General features: G+C 58.3%; 1 protein-coding gene and 1 long non-coding RNA gene across 3 annotated transcripts in view; one reads left to right on the top strand and one right to left on the bottom strand.

Moving 5' to 3' along the window:
* Positions 1-11,127: 11,127 nt before the first annotated feature.
* LOC116575855 lies at positions 11,128-22,701 on the bottom strand. The gene is made up of 4 exons (XR_004279978.1): positions 22,655-22,701; positions 12,481-12,768; positions 11,944-12,165; positions 11,128-11,188 (listed from the first exon to the last, which is right to left on the bottom strand). It is a non-coding gene; the product is annotated as an uncharacterized LOC116575855 (long non-coding RNA).
* KIRREL1 (kirre like nephrin family adhesion molecule 1) overlaps positions 21,309-22,900 on the top strand; it is an 86,732-nt gene continuing 85,140 nt past the window's right edge. For both annotated transcript variants that reach the window (XM_032317443.1, XM_032317442.1), the window contains exon 1: positions 21,309-21,670. In XM_032317443.1, the coding sequence (XP_032173334.1) occupies positions 21,619-21,670 (52 nt within the window). In that variant the 5' untranslated portion in view covers positions 21,309-21,618. The remainder of the gene's footprint in view (positions 21,671-22,900) is intronic.

The raw sequence follows: 22,900 nt of genomic DNA, 5'->3' as shown, positions 1-22,900 counted from the left end.
AGGGACAAGTCATGCCTCCTTGGGGCCCAGCAGCTGTGCTGACCAAGACCAGGAAGCATGGGAGGGTCTTGAATGTCTGGCGGGGTGAGTGGAAAGCGCCTGAAGCTGGGCTCTGTCTCCACTTTGGAGCTAAGACCTACCATTTTTTGACTTGTCTCTGCACACCTACTTTCCCTCTGCACACTGTCCCTGCAAAGGTTAGACCAGGGACTGGCATCCTTCTGTACCCAATGTCAACCTGATTCAGAGCAAAGTTCCTTCTTGCTGGGGCCTGAGCACCTGCCTGCTGCACCAGAAGGTATGGCCTGGATCTGTGAGGACCCTCAGCCCCCCCCTCCCCTGGCCTTCACGTCCCGGCTCCCCGGCTGTGCACTCATGTGAGATCATAAGTCACAGGGCCATAAACCACTCCGGAGTGTGTAATAAGTGAATTATTTACCAATGACCCTAGCTAAATGTTCAGAGGGATAAATGATAAAGCCGCAGATCTGTCAAAAAGTTCCCATAAATAAGTAATTCTGTGCCGCCTTAATGGGCTTTGTAAATTACTCATTCATGCCGGCGCTGGATCACTCTCGGGGCAACCCCCCCCACCTGCTGATCTACTGCTGGCGTCTGGAGAGTGCGGGGCAAGCCCTGCCGGCCAGCCGGGTCGACCCCCCAGGGGCCGGGTTCTTGGAATGGCTCACCCTCCCCTGCCGTGTCACCTCCCAAGAATGGAGGTCAGAGGTGGACAGGCTTTCTTGGTCACCTGGAGGTGTGTCCTGTGAGGTAACTGCGGGGCCCAGGGTCTTCTCCTGCAGGTGAACAGGCTCTTAGCACCTCCTGTGCCTCGGGCTCTGTGCTAAATGCTGGGAAGCCAGAGGTCAGACGCGCACCCCTGGGAGCTCAGTCCGATGACAGAGACAAGCGTGGACACACAGTGTGATCAGTGTCTCTCTGGAGTACCGAGTGGGGGGAGCTCTAGTCAGCGAAGAAACTGGGGAACATGCCCAGCACGGGGCTTCTGAGTCTCCACTGTGCAGGGGTGGGGGGCTGGCTCCCCCCAGCTGAGGCAGGCTGAGCTGTGCGGCTGGGAAGACAGCCCCACAAAGGCTGACTGCAGGTCGCCCGAGGCACGGCCCTACCCCGGGGGACGCAGGCTGACGGTGCAGCTTCACCTGGACGCTGCCGGCGTCAAGTGCATCCCGGCTCCCAGAGCTGCCGGCCGGAGTGACACATGCACTCCCCCTTCACTGGCCGGAGCAGGTCCTCCAGCGACGCTCCAGCTCAGCAGAGACGGGGAGAGAGAGAGAGAGGTACGGACAGCCCTGATGCTGACCCCAGGAGCAGACTCTGGCTCTGACCTCACCGGCCGTGCAGCCCGGAGAGGGCCCCTCACCTTTCTTATCCTCCCGCTTCTTAAACCGTAGAATGGGGGCATCCTAACAACGATGGCTTCTTGGAGGGGTCAGTGGGATCATCCGCGTCCTGCACTCAGTGCCTGGCACGCGGCAGGTGCCCGGTGGCTTGGTTGGCTGTCGTCCCTAGTTTCCGGCAGCAGTAGCAGCAGCAGACGGGGGACAGTGAGGAGAGGGTCACGCCCACGAACACAGGCACAGGCACACATGCATGCGGACCGTGCTCGGTGAGTGTGCTCCGGTGACAGCACCCCCCCAGTACCCACTGACCCCCGCGCAGACACCAGCCTTAGCCGGCAGCAGGCAGGGACGGGGGGTAAAGCCCCTGTCCTCCATTGTCCGCACACACACTGAGTGTCTACCTGGTCCGGTCACACTCCCACTCTCGGCCTCGGGCACTGCCACACAGCAGAGCCAGAGTAACTGAACCATCCAAGGACAGCGCTAGGGACCGGGATGCCCGCACTCAGGGCTGGGATGCCCGCGCTCCCCTTCAGGCCCAGGTCGTTGAATGTCCTCTCCGACTGCCACCACGCCAGCCTGGAGCAACCTGGGCCGTCTCCTGCACAGGTCCTGTGCGGCTCAGGCCTAGACCACCCATGGCTAGGGACGAAGAGGAGGCGCGTCAGACAGGACCCGGGCTTCCTCTGCCTTCCCGGAGGCCAGAGACATCTGTTTCTGGAGCTCTCGCGTCAGCACAAAATGTGTCCCAGGGAGCGGGAGCAGGAAAATTATGTAAATTGGCTTGTCTTTGGGGAATGTTTCAAGCCGGCTCTTAGAGGCCCAAACCCATCACTGGCAGGAGGGCCCTGAACGGTCGGTGACCGCCGAGGCTCCCTGCCTCCCCGGCCGGGTTCCTGGGGACCATGGGGTATAAGGAGCAGACTGAGGTTTACATGATCCTGGGCCCGACTCAGGCCACGTGTCCTGGCCCCGCCTGTCCTCCACCCGAGCGATGCCTTCTGTTCCGTTCCGAAAGACAAGACGTGATCTTCTGCCTTTCCAGACCAAACCAGCTCACACGTCTTCACAGCTCTGCTGTGGTCAGCCCACAGTCACACGTCCTGCCAAGTCTGGCGGTCGCACCTGGGCGGTGCCGTTCTAGAACAGGAATGCTGAGCTCCCTGGGATTCCCAAGCACAAGAAGGTGTTTCAGGTTCCCACGACTTGACGCATGTCCTTGCTTCTATCGGAAATGCCAGTTCTGGGGCGCCTGGGGGACTCAGGTGGTGAAGCATCTGCCTTCGTCGGGTCATGGTCTTGGTCATGGTCAGGTCATGATTTTGGGATCCTGGGATCCAGCCCTGCGTCGGGCTCCATCCTGGGATAGAGGGGGTGTTCTCCCTGTCCCGCTGCCTCCCCACTTGTGTTCACTGTCTCTCAGTCTCTCCCAAATAAGTAAACAACATCCTTAAAAAAAAAAAAAAAAAAAAAAAAAAAGGAAGAAAGAAAGAGAGAGAGAGAAAGAAAGGAAGAAAGAAAGAAAGAAAGAAAGAAAGAAAGAAAGAATGAACGAACACCATTCCCTTCTTTCTTCCCCACTGGTCTTTCCAGACCTGGTTTAAGACACGTTTTCAAAGTGTTTTTCACCCTGAGTTAGGTTAGCGTGTTTAAATTGTCTCACTGAGGGGCTGTGGCACCCGGTCCCCATCTCTATGTTCGTACTTCTGCTTGGGTGTCTGTCGCCCCTCCAGGATTTACAGCAACTTAAAGACAGGCCGCACCATCTGGCTGTATTTGTCCAACCCGCGAGAGAGGAGGACGCGCTTCGCCTCAGCTGTCCGTCTTTACAGCATAGCTTCTGCATCCCTGCTTTTTTGAAATTTATTTAGTTTTTAAAGATTTTTTTTTCTTAATTTAGTTATTTGACAGAGAGAGAGACAGCAAGAGAGAGAACACAAGCAGGGAGAGCGGGAGAGGGAGACGCACTTTACCCGCTGAGCAGGGAGCCCGATGCGGGGCTCCATCCCAGGACCCTGGGATCAGGACCTGAGCCGAAGGGAGACACGTAACGACAGAGTCGCCCAGGTGCCCCGTGCGTCGCTGATTTTAATGTCAGTCCTCACCCACATTCTCAGGCCGCTCGCCCCACTTCTGGCCTCTGTCCCCATCACTCCGCCAAGGTCACCTGTGACCTCCTCGTGAGGTTCTCCCCTCGTGCAGCCTTGGACATGCGGACCCCCTCTCCCCCCACCGCCCAGACTCTCTCCCCTTGGCGCCCGGGACGCCGCCTCCCCGGGTTTCTCTCCACTGTCCTTCGAGCCTCCTCTGCGGGTCCCCCGCCCTCCAAACCCCGCCGTGCCCCAGCTCTGGTCCTCGCGTCTCCTTTCTGACCCACACTCATGAGCGTCTCAGGTGACCTCATCCAGTCTCGTGGCTTTAAATACCATCTATATGCTAATGACTCCCCAAGTTACATCTCCTGCTCAGAATAGTCTCTCCTGAATTCCAGATTCCATCCTCCAAATCCTTAGGGCGCTCCCCTCGGTGTCCGGCACGCACCGCAAGCGGAGCGTCCTGTCGAAGCCCAAGCTCCTGACCTTCCCTGCGGCCCCCACCCGGGTGCACCCAGGCCTGCTCCTTCTGCCTCTGTCCGTGACAGCGCCTCCAGCCACAGCCGGGCCTGTTTCTGCGGCCTCTGTCACCCTCACACCCAACCCGGCAACCGCACCCAGCTGTCCCGCCTTCAGAACAAGTCTGGGGTCTGCGTCTCCCCAGCTCGCGCGCACCCTGCTCTGCCTCCCCAAATCACTCTTACCTGATTGCGCGGCGGCCTCCCCACTAGCCTCCCGGGGCTGCCTGTTCCTCACGGCAGCCAAATGCTCCTGTTCCAACTGTCAGGCCGTATCATTATCATTCCTCAGCTCAAAAACCTCCACTGGTAACACATCGTGTTGGTACTAAAAGCTCCGAGCCTTCGCAGTGATTCCCGAGGCCCAGGGGCCTGACCTCTGCCTCCTACGCTCTCCTGCTTGCTGCTCAAACGCTTTGGACGCGTTCCCACCTTCCAGCCTCTGCACATGCTGGGCCCTCTGTAGAGCGCTGTCCCCGGATCTCGGCTCGTCTGACGCCCTCCCCTCCTTCAGGTCTGTATTAAACCTCACCTCCTCAGGGGCGCATCTTTCCCCGGCAAATCCCCCCGCCCCCCAGACACACACATTTCCTGCTCCCCCTTTCCACTTTCTCTCTTTAGGACGTATCCTTACCTAATGCACCAAGTATTGATTTACTCATAATATCGCTTATTTCCGCTCCATAAAGGTAGGTTCTTCTTGTCTGTGTCTGTCCCTGCTGTTTCTCTAACGCCTGGTACAACACTGAGCACACAGTAGGCGCTCCCTAAATACTGGTTGAATGAATGAATGACTGTGACCCGGGCTCGGACCCTCGACCCTCGGAAGCACTTGCTGACATGAGCCCCGCAGGGGTGTTTCCTTGTTGGCAGCAAGGGCGGCAGATCTTCCCAGCATCAGACTCCGCTCCATTCACATGTAAATACAGGAACCTCCCGGAGCCAAAGGGAAGGAGAAATGACTTCTGTGTTCTCCCCTATATGCGCACTGCAGAGCCCGGATCCATCCATCAGAGCAGAGAGCAGCCCTGGGCCGGAATGTCGTTCACTTACAAATACAAGAAACAATGGGGAAACCAGCTACTTGATGAGCAAAGTTCTGGAAAATGCTCTCTTCAGGAGGAGAGAGGAGGTTTCTTGCTCACCTGGGAGGAAATTTCTGGTTTATTGTGTTTCTCTCCAAAGTTATGGCTTTCCAATCCTGCCGGATGCCAGCAAGGGAGCACTGCCTTTCAGAGTGGGGCTTCCAATTCTGAAAAATTAATTTTAAATAGACACATTACATCTCCCTGCAGGGCACTTTGCAGGAAAGTGCTACTTAGACTCCACTTGGCTGCCAGGTCTGCCTGGGCTGGGGCGCCGCTGGTCGGTGGCTCCGTGTCCCACAAGCCGGTCTCCCCGGGCCCGGCCTGGATCGCGGCTCCCCTCCCTCCCGGGGTCTCCACACAAGGCCTGGTCTTCTCCAGCTCCTCAACAGTCAGGTACGTTGCACGCGTGGGTGTCGAATGTCTGCTTTTCACCTTGCCTCGAGCTAGGTACTGGGAGAGGGGAGGAGGTCAGAGCAAGTGCCCCATCCTTTCAGTCCCTGGAATCGGAGAAGGCACATTACAGAATCCCTCAAGGTCCACATCTTCAGGAGCCCACATTTCCTGAGTGCAGCCCTGAGCCCGCACCGTGTGCAAGTAAGCAGACGACACATACACACGTATTCAACGGGTTGGAGAGTCAGGAAAGGCGTTGGACACAGGCGAGCTGAGAGGCGCTTACTGTGGCCGTGATAACACACCGTTGGGCTCAGGGCCATCGCTGCCTCTTCTGAACACTCGGGCTCCTCACCTGCAGAATGGCGTAAGGACCTCTCCCGCCTGCTTGACGGGCTGTTGTCGGTACGGATGCATGTGGCATCTTTTACATTCCTGTTACTTCTGCTTCATCTCTTGCTCATAGACACAATCACCGTTCTGGGAAGGGAAAGGCCAGGATGAGCACTCCTGGAAGGCTTCCTGGAGGAGACAGGCCTCACCTGGAGCTAGAAATATTGGGATTTTCTCCTAACTTTTCACATCTGCAGTCGGACCTCTCACCGTCAGGGCCAGTCTGCTGATCAATGTCCTCGTTATGGTACAGGTCTCTCCCCTGATTCTCGCCTTCAAACACCACCAGTGGCCTTGGTGGGACAGCCTGTGGCCTCTCAGTCCTGCCAAGGGTCTGCTCGGACCAGCCTGCATTCTGGCGGTGCCGATGTCTGGAGGTTCCGCGCGCTCACACGTCTGGGTGTGCACCCGCTCTCCTCTGCAGGTGACGCACGGCAAGTACTCCCCCCACCCCCCCATCTCACTCTGGTCCACCTACGAGATGGGGGTCAAGAACCACCTCCTCGAGGACGTCTTCCCTCAGCCCCGGGCCGAGTTTCCTGCTCCTCCTCCGTTGCCTCACTGTGCCCTATGCTGACCTCTAGCTCTGGTGTCACACTTCCCGTGCGCATTGCGATTGCCTGCCCGGCTCTCCCTCTGGTCTGCAAACTTCTGAGGTCCCGGAAAGCACTGTCTCTCTCTGCGCCCCAGTGCACGCAGAAGTCTCTCAAAGTATACCTGCTAAATGCAAACGCACGTGGGGAAGAGGGCAGACTCGGGGGAAGGACTGAGAAGGCGTTCCGGGCCGCATAGCCACGGGAGCCGGGATACGGTGGTGGGGTCGCGGTGGGGGGGCAGTGAGAATGCCGGTGGGTCCCGAGTCCCTGCCGGGACCTGACGAGGAGGTGGCATGGGGGCCTAGAGGGCCCGTGGCGGGGAGACGGCCTGGCGGACCTGATCCCACAGGGGTCAGTGGGAGAGGGCTGGCCAGGTAGTGGCACTCGGACACACTTATTCTGGGGACCAGGGGGCCTGGCCGGGGTCCAGAGAAGAGGCTCAGCAGGTGCTGAACTGGGTAAGAGTCAGTCAGGCAGTCGCGAGGGCAGGTCAGATGCAAACTCGGTAAGAGGATTTTCCAGATGTAATTAAGGTCCCAAGGCGGCTGGTTTTGAGTTCATCAAAAGGAGATTGTTCTTGGCGCCTGGGTGGCTCAGTGGGTTAAGCCGCTGCCTTCGGCTCAGGTCATGATCTCGGGGTCCTGGGATCGAGTCCCGCATCGGGCTCTCTGCTCAGCAGGGAGCCTGCTTCCCTCTCTCTCTCTCTGCCTGCCTCTCTGCCTGCTTGTGATCTCTGTCTGTCAAATGAATAAATAAAATCTTAAAAAAAAAAAAAAAAAAAAGGAGATTGTTCTGAGTGAGACCCTCACTCAGATGAAGGCACCAGGAGGGGGGCCGGAGCCTTCGAAGAAGGAGAGACTAAAGGAGCATGGAATCTCGGGGTGGCCTCGAAGCCAACGCGCTTGCTGGGAATGTTCTGGAGAGCTGCTTCCGGGAGCGAGGGCCTCAGCCACCACGGCAAGGAACGGAGCAGAGAGCCCCAGCCTGCACGCCGCAGCCCCACAGACCCCCAGCCCGGGCTCCGGAGCCCCACTGCTGCTGGCTGACCGCCTACCCCCACGACCATAGCCAGCGGCGTCCTGCCTTCCTTTCTGCCCAAGCTTCTGACCCGCATGCTGTGAGCGGGTGAGCCTGGGTTGTGGAACTCTGCGTCGGGCACTCTGTCACACAGCCACAGATAATGAATACAGAGCCGGGAAGAACGGATCACGGGGGGTGGGTAATTACAGCCCCTCTCTCGGGGAGTCCCTCCTGGGAGAGGCCTCGAACCAGCAGAACAGCCTCACATGTCTAGTGTGGCCTCCTGTGGGTCCCTCCGGGCAGAAGCCTTCTCGGAGCAGAGCCACTCCCAGCTCCCAGTGGGTGGAAACCCTCCCGGGCTGGAGACCGCAGCTCCTGCCAGCTGTCCGTCCTGGCTGCCTGCCCTCTGCCTCCTCTTGCCTAGGTGTGGGGGCAGCCCAGGGCTCCTCTCGGGGGAGGGGCCAAATAAACCTTGTTGTAGCCACGTCAAGTCGTCATGTCGTCAAGTCATGACCCACCACACAGCCGCTGAAGCAAGAGGAGGAGCCTCCTGACTGCTGTGACAGGACACCTCCTAGGTACACAGGTAAGTGAGCAAAGTGGGAAAACCATGCATGCTCCTTTTGCATAAGAAAGGAGGAGTTCGAACCCTTGCAGCTGTGCGGGCTTGCAGAAGCTGGGGAGGTACAGCAGAAGCTAATTCATCACCCCTCATAAGGGCTGGGGCAAGGGAGGGCAGCGGTATGAAGGTGCTGAGCCAGAAGCGTGCAACAGATGGCCCCCAGCCACAGAGAAAGAAGCCGGAGGCCAGAAGGGGTTAGTGGACCAAGAGGGTGACATCCTGTGTGCAGGTGACATTTGCTAGGGGACTGGGGTCTGTGTGACGGCGACTTGAGAGGTCCTGAGTATGGGGGCACGGAACATGAGGGAGATGTTAATGTGCTTGCGCAGCCGAGTTTGGAGAGGTCACAGTGTCCGGTCTAGGGCAGCCCTGTTACCTGCGGGATGCGGGACAGACTGGTCTCCTGGGGAAGGTGTTATGGGCTGGACCAGGTCCCCCAAATTCATACATGGGAGTCCCAACCCCAGTACCTCAGAGTCTGACTGCGTATGGAAATAGGGCCCTTAAAGACGTAATTAAGTCAGGGTCCCATCATTCGGGTGGGTCTGAATGGATAGGACTGGTGGTCTCTAAGAGGACGTCAGGACCCAGGCTGGGAGACGTCAGGAGGAGGAGAAGGCTGGTGGCCAGCCGAGGAGTGCGGCCTCAGAAGAAACCCATCTTGCTGGCGCTTGGCTCTGGGACTTACAGACTCTGGGACTGTGCGAAACGCTAGGACCACTGGTCTGGGGAACTCGGCTATGGCCGCCCTGGCCAATCAGCACAGGCTACTGGGGGACAAGGAGGTTCAGCGTTGCGAAGAAGGGGTGAGCACAGGAGGGAAGGCGGGCAAGGTGGGGAAGGGGTGGCGTGGGGGGAGTCCCGGCGCTGGGGGATCCTCGCAGGAAAGGAAGCGGGAGGGCACCGGGGAGGGCCGGGGGAGCCCGTGGCGAAGGGACGACGGCCTGGGCTGGAGGCAGCGAGTCTTTCCTCTCTCCGGGATTCCCATTTCCCCTGGGCCTGCCTTCCCCAGAGCCCTTCTCTCAATGTCCCTCTGTTCCGTGGGCCGTCTCAGCCCCTCCCCACCATCTGACGGCCCATTGTGTCCACAGGGCTGCTGGGGCACTCCGAGGGGAGTTTCTCCCGCTCCCCTCCACCCGGGGAGGGGACAGCAGGCCTTGGAAGGGGTGGTGGGTGGGCAGCAGGCCCAGGACGGGGTGTAGGCCAGGTGGGGGGAGCAGCCTGGGAAGGGGACACAGGTTGGGGGGGGCGATGAGGGGCTGGGCAGATGGGAATTGGGAAGTCCCTAGGCCCCAGGAGACATCTCCTGCCCTCCCCCCCCCCCCACCACCCCAGCCCCGCAGCAGCTGGCCCGTTGCCCTGCCCGCCACAGGCCTTTGTGGCTTCAGTTTATTTTCCAGTTAATGAAACGGAGGGAGGCGTAGTCACCTCTGCTGCCCCTGGTGATGCTGTGCTGCCAGAGGCTTCTTGTCCAGAGGCCGCAGCCTGAGCCCCAGGTCACATCTGCCAATCGTGGCCCACCTGTGCACGTGAGGGGCCTGGTGGCCGCTGGTTGGGGGTGGGGAGGCAAACGAAAACCTAATGTTGCCCTTGCCCTTTGCCGACTGTGTGTCCCCCAGCAAGTCGTCCAGCTTCTCTGAGTGTAAGAGGAGCTCGGGCGTCTGGGGACCCCGCTCCCCTCCAGAGCAGGAAGGCGGGGGCGACAGGACTTAGAGCAGGACAGAAAGGAAACAAGTCTCTGGGTTGTGTCCAGACTTGGCGGCCTCCCCGCTGAGCAACAGTGGGCAGATTACCTAACGTCCTGGGGGACTTTTCTCCTTCATCTGTAAAATGGAGGAAACGAGATGTTATTAGAGGGGTGAATGAGATAAATTACAGCAAAGCCTTGGAATAAAGTAGGCACAGAGCAAACTCCAGGAAAATGCTACCATCACCGTCACCATCACCACTGTCACCACCACCATCACCACCACCACCACCATTATTCATCATTTTCTTAATAAAATACTGATTCTGTAGACAGAGTGAATCCATTTTTGTGGGACCTGAAGCCTACATTGTTTGGTGGACTGGGGAAGAAACCCCCTTAAAGAAAAGGAATACAAGGGGTGCCTGGGTGGCTCAGAGGGTTGGGCCTCTGCCTTCGGCTCGGGTCATGATCCCAGGGTCCTTGGATCAAGCCCCGCATCGGGCTCTCTGTTCAGCAGGGAGCCTGCTTCCCCCTCTCTCTCTGCCTCTCTGCCTACTTGTGATCTCTCTCCCTCTGTCAAAAAAATAAGTAAAATCTTTAAAAAAAAAAAAAGAGAAAAGGAATACAAAATTATAAATGCAAAAGTAGATACAGAAGTGAAATTGTACTTTAAAAATGAGAAAAGGAATCATAACAAGTTATGCCTTTTTAAAAGTTGGCAAATTAAAAAATCATTAAAAACCCGGAAAAATAACATAATCATTTTTAGTAACTGTCGGAGATACCATGTCGTATTTTTTCTCCTTTTTTGGCTGCATACCCTTTGGTTCTTCATAATGATTTAAGAATTTTTTTTTTATCAAAAGAGCAGGATAGTTCAGTTTTCCTCCAGTGTGGCTGATCAAAATATATTTAAAGACTGATAGTCTTTAAAAATGTCTTTTAACTTTAAAAGTGCTGTACAGATAATACCGTATGTAATCTTGGGATTGTTGTCGAATCCAAAAAAGAGAATCAGACACTGTTTTTTGTAACTGAGCTGTAAGATTTCAGGACAGTCTGAGTTCTCTCATGTTGTCACCAGTCTTAAACACTGGCTGTGAAGGACAGCAGTGGCTATTAGCCAGATCGCCCCTGGCCTGGCGGCCCTATTGTGAGTGTTACGTTCTTTGTCAAATCATCAAGAAATGTAAAACTTTACCCACTATAATCATACAGGTTATGCTTCATCGTTAATTGGATTATCAGAAATCTAACTCTTCCACTTAAATAGTGTCTCCTCGAGAATCATCTGCATTTTGCATTACAATTCACCTCTTCACATCGAAGGTGGGAAGCATTTTCCAGCGGTGTGTAATTCCCATGTGGCAGTGTCAGACACATCCCAGGCAGAACTTCCATGTCCACACAGCATCTGTGAGAAACAAACCCACCGCTTACAGCGTTACACGTTTGCTGAGTAGAAGTGTTTTCCATGGACCAGCTTCTCATACCATACACTTCAGGCACTGCTTCCAGATCCACGTGCTAGGGGACAAGCTCTTGCCACCACGGCCGCCTGGGTCTCCGCGTCCACATGCCCTGATGCTGCGCCAGTCAGCGTGGTGGCCTTGGAGCACTCTTGAAAGCTATCCCTGCTCTAATCACACAGGCAAGGGACAGGGAGCCACATCACATAAACCTTTAATCCAACCTAAGTGGACTCTCAATTCAATTTCCACTTAGCAGACCCCCCACCAAAATGCCCGTGGCTTTTCCACCCCCTCCACGAAGGAAGGTGGGCAGGAGGGGAAGTCCTAGCGCAAAGAGACAGCAGACATCATCGCTCGTGGCTGTGGTGCTCACTCTTGCCTCTTCTATGCGGAGCCACACAAGCACACCGGCAGAGGCCGCCCGGAGCCTTAGAGGGCCCTGAGCAAGCCAACCCAGTGAACTTGATGGTAAGTCTACCTCCAGCTGTGGACTCTTGGCTAGGGGTTATTTTAGGGGTTCTAGAAGCTCTGTCTATTGGACTTCCATGGCATGCTTCCTATCAAGCATAAAGCTGCCCATAATTACAGTGCTCCTTTGGATAAAGCCCTACCTTTTTTGGAAAATACGCCTGGGGCTGGGGGGTGGGCGTGGGGGGGGGATATAGAGTCCTTCATGTTTTAGTATAAACTCATTTACCAGGGGAGGTTTAGAGCGAAGGGAGAGTTCTCGGGATTGTGATAAAGACTCGAGACAGAGACCAGATCAGGGAAGGCAAATTTCTTCAGTTCACACGTGGCGTGGGGATGAATGTGCTTGATTCTGCCGTCAGTTCTGGGGATGCCAGTGGCCCGCGGGAGAAGGTGGAGTGGGGGAGAGAGCCGACAGCATCCTGGCATCATTTTTAGTCAATTTTCAAACCTGAGCAATAATAGAAGAGATACAAAGTGTTAACAGTGTTCACAGCGATTTTTCAACAGAATCACTTTGCTCGGCAGGTGTTCTAGATCCCACCCAGGGCAGCAAGCCCCGTGCTGGCGACCGGCCGCAGACGCACTGGGAAGACGCACGGTCTTTCTGCTTGGCTCCAACGTGCTGCTCCCACCATGACCTGCCCCCGCCCCACTTCCCCCTGGGGCACTTCTGTCTGCGGGCGACCGTGACTCCGGTCCCAGCCCAGCTGAGTGGCATCGCCTACACCTACCTCACCCACCTGGGGTGATTTCTAGCTCTCACCTGCCCTGAGGTGAGCATTCAGTGGTTTGGTGCAAACAGGGAGCCTCTCAGGTCAACTCCGCTTCTCCTTCCATTGAGGGGTGGTGGCGCGGTCACCGGAGAAGATCCGGAGCAGAGGAGGGGAGAAGGGAGAAGAGAGTCAGTGTCCTGAGGGCGTGCGTGCTGGGTGACAGTTCCTCTCCGTGTCTCCACGGGCTCTGAGACCCGCGAGGGCTCGATCTGGGGCTGCTGCTTTCACCGTGGCGACCTTTGACAACCCAGCACCTCAGCGAGCCCGTCTGGAAGCACCTGTGGACAGGGAAGAGGTGGCAGGGGGTGTGCGGGGTCTTTTAGGAAAGAATGCCCGTCCTGGGGTGTCCGATAGAAACCAGGCTGCAGAGCACACAGCCCCGGGGCTCCTGGAACAGAGGAAGCTCAGCGGGGTCTGCCATGCTGGTGAATCCTGCGGTCACCTTTCCTTCTGTGTGCCTTCGGGCAGGCCCCCGAACCTCTCTCTGCCTCAGTTCCTGTGCCCAGAAGTGGAGGAGGTGACGCCCTCCGTGTCGCTGTGAGGATTGAACAGAATGCTGGGACGGCTTCTAGCACAGCACTGGACCCACCGTAGACGCTCGGCGGGGACCAGGCTTACAAAGGGGACAGATACTTGACTGAAGAAACGTTCTCTGAGCTTCTCCCCATGCTAGGTCCTGAGCAGAACCCGAGGGAGGGGCTCAGACGTGCAGAAGGTGCTCCTAGTGTGCGGGGGAGATGAGACGTACCCATGTGCCTGCCTGGGGGAGTGAGCAGGGGGCCCCAGGGAGCAGAGGGTGGGAAGCCAGCGGCAGCGGCACTGGAAGGAGAGGAGCAAGGGACACGTCATCCTGGGGCAGGAAAGGTCATCCTGGGTCAGGTCCGTGAAAGGGCTGCCTCTGAGTTGGGCTTTGGAGGAGACGTTCTGGCTGGAGATTTATGGCAGAAAATTACGCCCCGTGTTGGGAGACAGGAGCAAGGGCACCAGGGTGGAAACCAGATGCTTTTGGGGAAAGTGCAGAATTGGAATTAGGGGCCACGCGGCGTAGGAATAAGGCTGGAAACCAATACCGCGGCCCTGGCTGCAAGGGACGTCGAAGCCAGAGAGGCCCGGCTTTGCACGTCTCTGGTCCCGGCTACGCGTTTGTGTTTCACTAGGAAATGGGGACCACTGACGGGTTTTGGACGCTCCTTTTCAGAGCGAAGCTCCGTTCTCCAGAGCTTCTCCTGCTCGTCCCCCCAGAGCAGGGCCCCCGCCAAGCTGTTTCGTGAGAAGGAGGAGGAACGGGGCCACAGAGCAGCCCGAGAACAAGGGAGGGCGGGCGGGCCCGGGAAGTCCTAGTGAGTTACACCGTTATAAATACACTTTAGGGCCCTGTGACTGGGCCATAAATCGCCACACTGTGCTCAGGTGATGTCACCCGACGCTCGGCTGTATTTATAGCTTCGCTGGCCGTTCCTGGGTTTTTTTTTTTTTCTTTTTTTTTTGCACATCCGCGGTAATATGTGTCTCCCCACCGCACACTCACACTGAACAAGAGGAGATAAACTTTCCTGCCAGTTCTGCTCTTCTTGCAGCGCCCTGGAGGGGTGATCTCCTACAACTCACCACATGCCCAACCTCCTCGCCTGCTCCCATGGTCGGCCCTGGGGCTCCTGACGCTGTGAAATGGAAGGTTTGCACAACTCAGAAAAGGGACGTCTCTCTCTTTTCCTCAGTCCTGGGAGCCGACTCCACGGGAGGCACTGCGATCGCCACCGCGGACGCGACCAGCACCGTCTTGGCCCGCACGGGACGGCTTCGCAGTCAGCAGGGGACAGACACTGAACCCCTAATCCCACATGTGATTGACGTCCCCGGTTGAAATCAGGGTGCTGGAGGGCCATAACAAGGTGACCTCCCCTGCTGGATGAATTAGAGAGGCTTGCCTGGAGAAGGGACATGCAGTGGGAGGTCTGAAGGAGCAGGAGGCTTGGCCTAGTGGACAAGATACAAGATGGGGTTAGGCCTGGTGGAAATCAGCGCTGTGGACAAGGCCATCGCAGAGAAGCTGCAACCGAGACCTGTGGCTAGTTCCGGGCGCCGGAGAAGCAGGGAAGCTGCGATGCGGAGCGAGCTGGAAGGTAAGGGCGGAGACGGTTGGCAAGAAGCAAGGGCTGGGAGGCAAGGCAGCTCTGTCCCGGAGCCCAGGGAAAATTCTGGGTCTGATCCTAAGGGCCGTGGGAACCATTGGGGAGGCTCAGGTAGAGGAGTCAAGTGGTCGGATTTGAGCTTGAGAAAGAGCATGGGGGCTGCAGAGGGTCGATCTGTGGGGGCGGGGTGGGGTGGAGCAGACCCTGCGGGCCACAGTGGGGGTGACCGTGCATGTGGCAAGAAGCGATCCCGCCTTCCAGGAACTGGGGACCGAGGTGGGGATGGTGAGGAGGGAGGAGCGGTCAGGTGCAGACCAGCAGCTCCTGGGTTTAAAGGGACGGAGGCTGCTGCCCTTCTCACCACACTGCGGCGGGACTGACCCACAAGAAGCTGTATGTATTTCATGTGCCCATCTTGGAGAGGTTAGAGACGGCGTGCACACAGAAAACCATCCCCAGAGTCTATGCCAGAAACAGATGTGTCCCCTCCAACAGTCTCCTCCAACCTCCTTTATTTCTTATTATTTTCCTTTGTGATGAGGACACGTAACGTAACATGCAGTCTTAGCAAGTGTGTACGTGTGCAATACCGCCCTATTACCTCCCGGCGCGGTGCCGCTGGGCCGGCATCTCTGGGCCCCACCGCTCCTGCATATCTCCAACCTTTTACCTCTTGACCACTGCTTCCCCGCCCCCCTCCCCAGCCCCCTGGCAGCCCACTCCCCCTCCCTGGTCACAGGCCCGGGAAGGAGGGCCCAAGAAGGAGTGGCCAGCTTGTTGTTTGTTCTTTTTCATGGGCAATGTGACTTTTTTCTCTGGATTTGCCTTCCCCAGGTTTCTTCCCAAAGCCTAGACCCTGCTTTATGTGGGGAGACTTAGGGACGGAGCCGGAGGAGCGAGACGGTCAGGGAAAAGAGCCGCGGGGGGGCCTGCCGTGCTCTAAAGGGGCGGACGCGATGGCAGAGGCTCAGAGCTGGCTGTGTCTTGGAGGCTGGAACTGAGGCACCGGAGGGACATTAAATCAACATTCTCCATCTGTCCATTTCGGAAATGCCACCAAAGCCGGCAGCCAGACCCTGCCTGGCAGGCACAGCTGGGCCTGGTCCCGGGCCCGGACGAAGCTGGGGAGCCAGAGGGAACGTGCTCAGACAGGGAGCTTTTGCAGAGCCCACCGTACGCCCGAGGGAAGGCCTCCGTGGGCGTCTGCAGGGAAGAGCCCCCAACTCCCTGCTGCAGGCCACCAGGGCAGGGGAAGCAGATGTGGCCGGAAACAGAGGTCTAGAGAAGAAAACTTGAGACTGTGGCAGGAGATGCCAATTCTCAACACTCAACTCCAGGAAACTCCAGGCTTCTGTTCTGCCCTCATAAAAACACGGGCGTTTCTCTCTCTCTGCACCTCCCAATTCAGCTCTCGGTAACTGTCTGTCTTTCCCCCCGGACTGGCTTCCGGAGAGCAAGAGGGTGAGCCTCCCTCCTCTTTGCATTCCAAAGGCTTCGCCTGTGCCTGGCCAGAGTCAGCTTGCAGCACGTGTCTGCGAGGTGGGCAGAGGCACGAATGGCTGAAGGAGCTCCTCGGGACCCGAACCCTCAGCCAGGGCTGCTCTGACATTGGTAAGGGTCTTGCTTTAAGTTCATGGCCCTTCCTGTTCCATTCCTGTGGACTCGATTCACCTTTACCTTTCAACCTACATTAGTGACCTTAATGCAGCCTCTGGGCCTAATGCTCGCTGCTGATGCGATCGGCTCCCTGGCTCCCGTGCAAACATTAGCTGCCACTTGTGTGCCCTTCCTGTACAAACAGATCTGACGATGGGCTTTAGGTCTTCAAAGGAGCCCTGGGGAATGCTGAAGTTCTGGCAGCTGTGGGATTGGGAGTAGGACCCAAGGAAGCCAAAGCCAAGGACCAAAGGGAGATGAGGAGCCCCCCTTACTCCTGGGGATCCCCCACTTCTGCTCCCTTACTTCCCATTTTCGGATACCGACAGGAGACCAGAACTACACGCAGGAGATCAGAGCTGGCTGGACCACAGGGGTTCTGCTGACAAAGCATCTGGGATGGTTCTGGGGTGCAGAGGTGGGAGTTAGCCAGATACACGGGCGGACCCTGGCCTAAGAGGCAAGAGTCTTGGGTGCTGGTCCCTGCCCCACTGGAACTTACTCTGCGGCCTTGAAGGAGCATCTCACCAACTCAGAGGGCAGCTGGGCTCCCCCTGGTCTGAGGCCCTTCTGGTTCTGAGGCCGGAGGTTGGTGCCATGGGCTTACTTTACGGTTTCTGGTTTTTTTCCTAATGAGTCTGTTCCCTGGTCTCCCTTCCTCGCGCCCATGCCACACCCCCACCCTCTTCTCTTTCTCTGAGCTTGGCTGGGCTGCTCATTTGAAGGCGGGGGTCTTCTGACCCCTGTGAACTCAGACCACGAAATCCTCATGACATCAAAGACGAGATAACGGGTCCATTTAGAGCAAACTGTCTCTGCATGTTGCAGCTGGATTCTGAGGCTGAACGGGGTAGGGAATGGGGCAGGCAATGGGGCTGGCACACAGGAAACACACCGCGGGAGCCTGTCTCCACCAAGTCCATTCTTCCTAAGCCCTGCCGGGAAGCAGCTCCCCCCCGACCCCCGCCGCCCCGCCCTGTCCAAACCTCCCCCTAAATACTGTGGTTGCTGCTTCTCAGTAGGCATCGCTCCAGGGGTCTGGCCTCTAGTCCTTCCCCTTCACTGGCAGCGCCGGCTCCCTCAGGCATCCACTGACACCCCAGCCCCATCGAGAGCCTGCCTTGTCCAGCTCTTCCAAGGGACCCCTGAGGCCGCTCTTCTGCCCCCTCTGGCTCCCCTCATGGTACAGATCTGAGTCTCTCCCCATGGCCGGTGAAGCCATCCCCTGGCTCTGCTCTCATTCCTGTATGTCCCCCAAAGCTGGGTGTCTAAGGAGACTGAGAACCAGAGAAAATGGGCTGATGTAGCAGCAGGAAAGCCCCAGGCCTGATATCTGGAAGGGTTTCTGCAGCCCCTGGGGTGGGCAGACAGGACAGGGGGAAGGAACAAGGAGGAGCTGGGAGCAGGACAGCACCGCTCACGCTCGGGGCTACCCTTCCCGCGGCAGGGTGCAGACAGGGTGACTTCTGCTCCGGGGAGTCCAGGTTTCCTCCGCGGGCAGGCCCGTCTTCCGAGCTGAAAATCAGGATCTTGGCCTTTCTCTGCGCGTCTCTGGGAAGCAGCAGGAACACAGTCCTCCGCCCCCTCTGGGGGAAAGAGGACAATTTATAGAATTGTTCTGCTGTTCTTAGCCCTCATTGAGACAAAGAATTCATTTCTGTCTCTCAGGGTGACTTCTCCCGCCGATGGCCATAAATTGCCTTCCTGCTCACTCTCTGACCTCTTGATCTTTCTGCTTTTGTGCTCAAAAAATTATTAATATTTCTCTTAACTCCATATATAACCTTTGGCTGCTTCTCTCCCTTTTCTGGGTGAAAGTGTCCTCGGGGATTACTCCCCCCCCCCCGCCTCCAGGCGCACATACTTCTGTCTGGGCAAGGCCCTCTGCCTGTGGACGGAGACCAAGCCGCCAGGAGGAAGGTTCGAATGTCCCTGCTTCGGGAGCTCCTACAGAGAAAATAATCACAGCTAGCATTTCCTGCTCACTCTGTGCCTAGCACTAAGAGCGGGACGGAAGCGACCCACTTAAGCGTCACACCTCCCCACACAGCAAGTGCTCCTGTCCCTGTTTTCAGATGAAGGAACCAAGGACAGGGAGGTCAGGTAAATAAGCTGCGGAGGTCCCACAGGAAGTAAAGGACAGAACCTGGATGAGGGTCCATGTGCTTGGTTCTCAGCCTCTCTGCTGCCCCTCTGATGGGAGAGGGGCTCCCCAGCTTGCCCTCTGGAAGTTGCAGACCGAAGGGGGCATGAACAGCACTTGCCTCCAAGCAGCCCCAAGTTTGATAGGGGAGGCAGATATTCTGTCCTGGGGAAGTATGTCTGGTCTGACGGAAAAGACACAGGCTTTGCCTTTAGGAGCATCCCTCTGATACGGGGGATGCAGCCCCAGGAAGCCTCCAGTTTGATGAGAGTTCTGTGATTAGACTCTACCAGACTCCGTTAATGTAATTAGAATTGTGAATGCCCGTGCAGGAGAGAGGAGAATTGAGCAAAGTTAGGGGCGCTGCAGGAGGGGAGGTGTCGCAGGACTGGCTCTCAGCAGCACTGCTGGGGGGGCAGGTACACTCAGGCTTGCGGGGGGCGATGCCTGGGGAGTTCAGTGGTTCTCAGCCCTGGCTGCCCATTAGGATTGCCTGGGGAGATGTTTAAAAATACCAGTGCTTGGGGCTTCACCCTAGAACAAGCAGTCTTTGGAAGCGAGGCCAAGGCACCGGTGTTTTGAAAAAGTTTCTCAGGAGATTATGATCTGCAGCTGGTGTCGAGGACCACTGGCCGGAGTTGGGGTCTTCAGCTCTGGAATCAGGGATGTCGAGGCACTCATGTGGAGGGGATTCTGGAGAAGTGTGTTTGCTACGGATGAATGGAGCTGGTAAGGACTTGAGATGAAAGAAAAGTGGGAAGCAAGTTAAGGGCTGGGTGAGACAGATGGGGTGACTGCTTCAGCTGTTGAGGCACTGGAGAAATTGGGTTCCTCTGCTGCTAGCGCTTCGAGGTAATAACGAGATAACTTTTGATAACCGAGTCCCCCTAACACGAAGAATCACCATCAAACCTGAACTGAAGCTGGAGGAAGGTGGGTAAGAAGCTCTAAGCTTAGAATATTCTCTTCTCTCACTTCTGGGTTTTTTTCTTCTTAACATTCTCCTAAATAACCACCACCATGGGCCTCTCTTCCATGCACCTTTGAGCAGAGTAAGAAGGAGAAAAGGCAGTCTCACTGATACACCAAGAACATCTCTACCGCAGGGCCTTTGCACTGGCTGTTGCCACCTACCTGCTTTTTTTTCCCCCTTCAGGTACCTGAATCCCTCATCAGTTCCTTCAGGTCCCTGCTCAAATGGTGCTTTGGCAGAGCCCTTTTCCCTTATTACTCTGGTCTCTCACAGCATCTACTGCAGCGTGGTATACTTTATATACGTTTGTATAGAGAGAGGCAGTAAGAACTCCTCTCCCTCCCCTCCAGAATGGAACAGGAGGAAAGAAGGACTTATCCTCTTTAAACATTTTTTTTTTCATTGTTGTATCTCCAAGGCCTAGAATTGCGAGTGCAGCACAAGCAGACACTAAAGAAATATCTGTGGAATGCATGATTAATGAGCGCGCAAATGAAAAGCCCTTATGTGTCCGTGCTGCGTGCGGCTGGTGTGCGGCGGTGCGAACGTGTTTGTGATTACATTCCTCCTTCTCGGGCTGCCTCGGGCTCTCGCCTCTTAAGCCGCGCGCTTGCCTGTGCACACGTGTGTTCGCACGTGTGAAGGACCCCCGGGTCTGTGCACCGCATGCTTCTGAACAGCAGCTCGTGTGCGTCTCAGCCCGCGTACCTGCGTCCTCTGGCTGCGCGCAGGGTCTGGACCATCCGCCGCCCCCCCGCCCCCGCCCCGTGCCAGATTCCGCGGAGGAACAGCCTCTCACCGGCAGGGGGCACCAGAGAGCCGCGCGCCCGACCGCGAGGCCCCGACCGCGAGAATCCCCGGCGGGGAGTGTTAGGGACCCCGGAGACCGAGGAGCGGGCGGCAGTAGAGACCTCTCTAGACCAGCGGAGTCCTGCGAAGTTGTGCAAGTCTGTGATTTCTCCTCCGCTCATCCCCCGGGACTCCAGGCACCCCCAGCGACAGCGTGAGCAGACGCATCTGGTCCGCGTGGGGAGGGGGCCCGGCGGCCCAGCTGGGCTCTTAGGAAGGGGCAGACCCCGGCCATGCCCTCGCTGCACTCGCCGGGAACTCCCTCCCGTCCCAGTGCCCGCACCTCTCAACCCCACAGGATCTCAAACTCCTCCGCGCCTAGAGATCCTCCGGTGGCCGCCCTCCCCCTGGCCCTGCCCAGCGGCGGAGTTGGCTACTTTCTCCTCCTGGACGGTACCACCCAGGATGAACAAAGGCAGGAGGCCAGGGCTCCCCTTCCCGGCGGGCTGAGGGCTGCGACAGCTGGCCTGGCCCCACTGTGTGGCCCGGGCAGGGGCTCCAGGCGGCTCGGAGAAGCCTCTGGCAGTGCCCAGCTCCGGATTCTGTAGGTGGGGAGAGTCCCGCATCGCATCCCCGCCCCAGCGTTCAGTCATCCACCGAGAATTCCCAATTTCGGGAATCTAGGGGTTAGATTCTGGGTGTGGGATTAACAAGAAAAAAAAGAAAAAAGAAAAACAGGGATTTTGTGCTTTTTGACTCCAAGACCCACCACCTGCCCACCGCGCCCCCCAGCCCCCGCCCCCCACCCCCGCCAACACACACAGGAGCTCTCCCGCTGCCTCCCCATCCCCGCCATGCCCCGGCCCAGGGGCAGGTCCTCGCCCCGCCGCCCCCACAACCCGCCGCCCCCTCGGCAGCGCGGGCCCCCAAGCTGCGTGTGACGGGCGGGGCGCGTGGCCGCTCTTTGGTCCCCCCGGGTCCCGCGCCGCGGGCATCTCAGTCCGGCGAGGGGTGTGCGTGCGCGCCGGGGGCCCGAGGGCCGAGGGAGGGCTGGGGGAGGAGACGTCAGGAGGGGCGGGGAGGGAGGGAGGGGAGGGGAGGGCCCGGAGGAGCGGAGAGCGGAAGAGCCCCGGAGAGCGCGAGCTGGGCGAGCGGCAGCACCGGGCGGGAGAGGGCCGGGCCGGGGCGAGGGCGGGACCGCGGGGGCCGGGGCGGCCCGGAGGGCGGGGGCCGCGGCTGGGGGCCGAGAGCGCAGGAGAGCGCAGGGCAGGGAAGTGAGTTTGTGCGCGCGGGGGTGCGCGCGTGCGAGTGTGTGTGCGCGTGTGCACGCGCGTGTGCAGGGCCGGGGGCGGGCTCCGGCCCCGCTCCCTCCTCCCGCCCGCGCCCCGCGCTCCGTCGCCAACTCGGGGCCCCGGCGCGGCGGGCGGCGGGCAGCATGCTGAGCCTCCTCGTCTGGATCCTCACTCTCTCGGACACTTTCTCCCAAGGTAAGCCCGGCCGCCTGCCCTCGCCGCCCCTCCGGGCAGGCAGCCCGCACCCCGGGCGCGGGCCCGACTTTCCCGCGGATGCGCCCAAGTTGTCCCCGGCCGCGAGCGCGGGGGTCGGGCCGTCGCGGGACCCGAACGCGCCCACGGCGCCCCCCGGAGCCTCGGGCAGCCCCTCCGCTGCTGCCCGCTGAGGCCTGGAGTCCGCACGCCCGGGTCCTGCGGGAGGGGGGACGCGAGGGTGGTGAGGGCCGCGAGGACGGCGGGATTTCGGGTTCGGGGTGGGAGGTGCGCGGAACGCTGGGGACCCGGTCCCGAAGATCCCGCGGAGGGAATCCCAGCTGCAGCCCAGGCCCTGCGGGGGGCGGGGGGCGCTCCCTCCCGCCTGGGCCGCCCCCTCTGGAAACCCGGAGGGCGGCCTGGGGGCCTCTGGCGGGACCGCTGCTCGCGGAGGCGCAGGCTGGGGAGTGGACTTCCACAGGCAGCTTCGGGCCGGCTGGATATTCGGGGGGGCACTTGGAGGGGGGGTTCACCTCCCGCTTGGGGGCGGGAAAGTGTGGATGTCCGGGCGTATTTGGAACTGGCAGGGGAGAAGCTGGGAGATGAGGGAGCGGTTGAGAGAGATGAGGACGTTAGTGTCTCCTGAGGCTGGGGGTTGGGGGTGGGGAGCTGGGGAGACCGAGGGCCCCGGCTTCAGCCAGCGCCGGGCTCCGTGGGTGTGCATTCTGGTCTCCTGGGTCTCCCTCGAGGGAAGAGTTAATCCTGCCGAGCTAGCCACCCCCTTCCAAAAATGGAGCTGACACACAAACACCAAAAAACAGTCATAGACACGGAGACAGACGACTCACCTACTGAGACAGATATACCCACAAGCATCCCCAAACGGAGACAGACACATACACACAAAGGCACTGACACCCCCAGGAACACAGACTCCTCCCCCGCGTCGGCTTGCACGTTCATGCACCCAAACACATCAAAACTCACCCAGACACAGGGCATGGATGCAGGCGGGCATTTACAAGGACGTGAGACACACACACACACACACACACACACACACACACAGTGAAACCCTTCTACGGAGACCAACCCTCCAGCAAACAAAGAAACTTGAGCAGACGTTCATATAGGCAGACACCTATGGAGGTGGACAGACTGCATCATGGAGGAAGTGGTCCCCTTTCCTGTGGAGGGGAATCTGGTGGAGGGAAGGCTGCTTGGGTAGAACAC

Source organism: Mustela erminea, chromosome 17, assembly GCF_009829155.1.
Source record: "Mustela erminea isolate mMusErm1 chromosome 17, mMusErm1.Pri, whole genome shotgun sequence".
NCBI lineage: Eukaryota > Metazoa > Chordata > Mammalia > Carnivora > Mustelidae > Mustela > Mustela erminea.
This window is presented reverse-complemented; position numbering and strand designations above follow the sequence as displayed.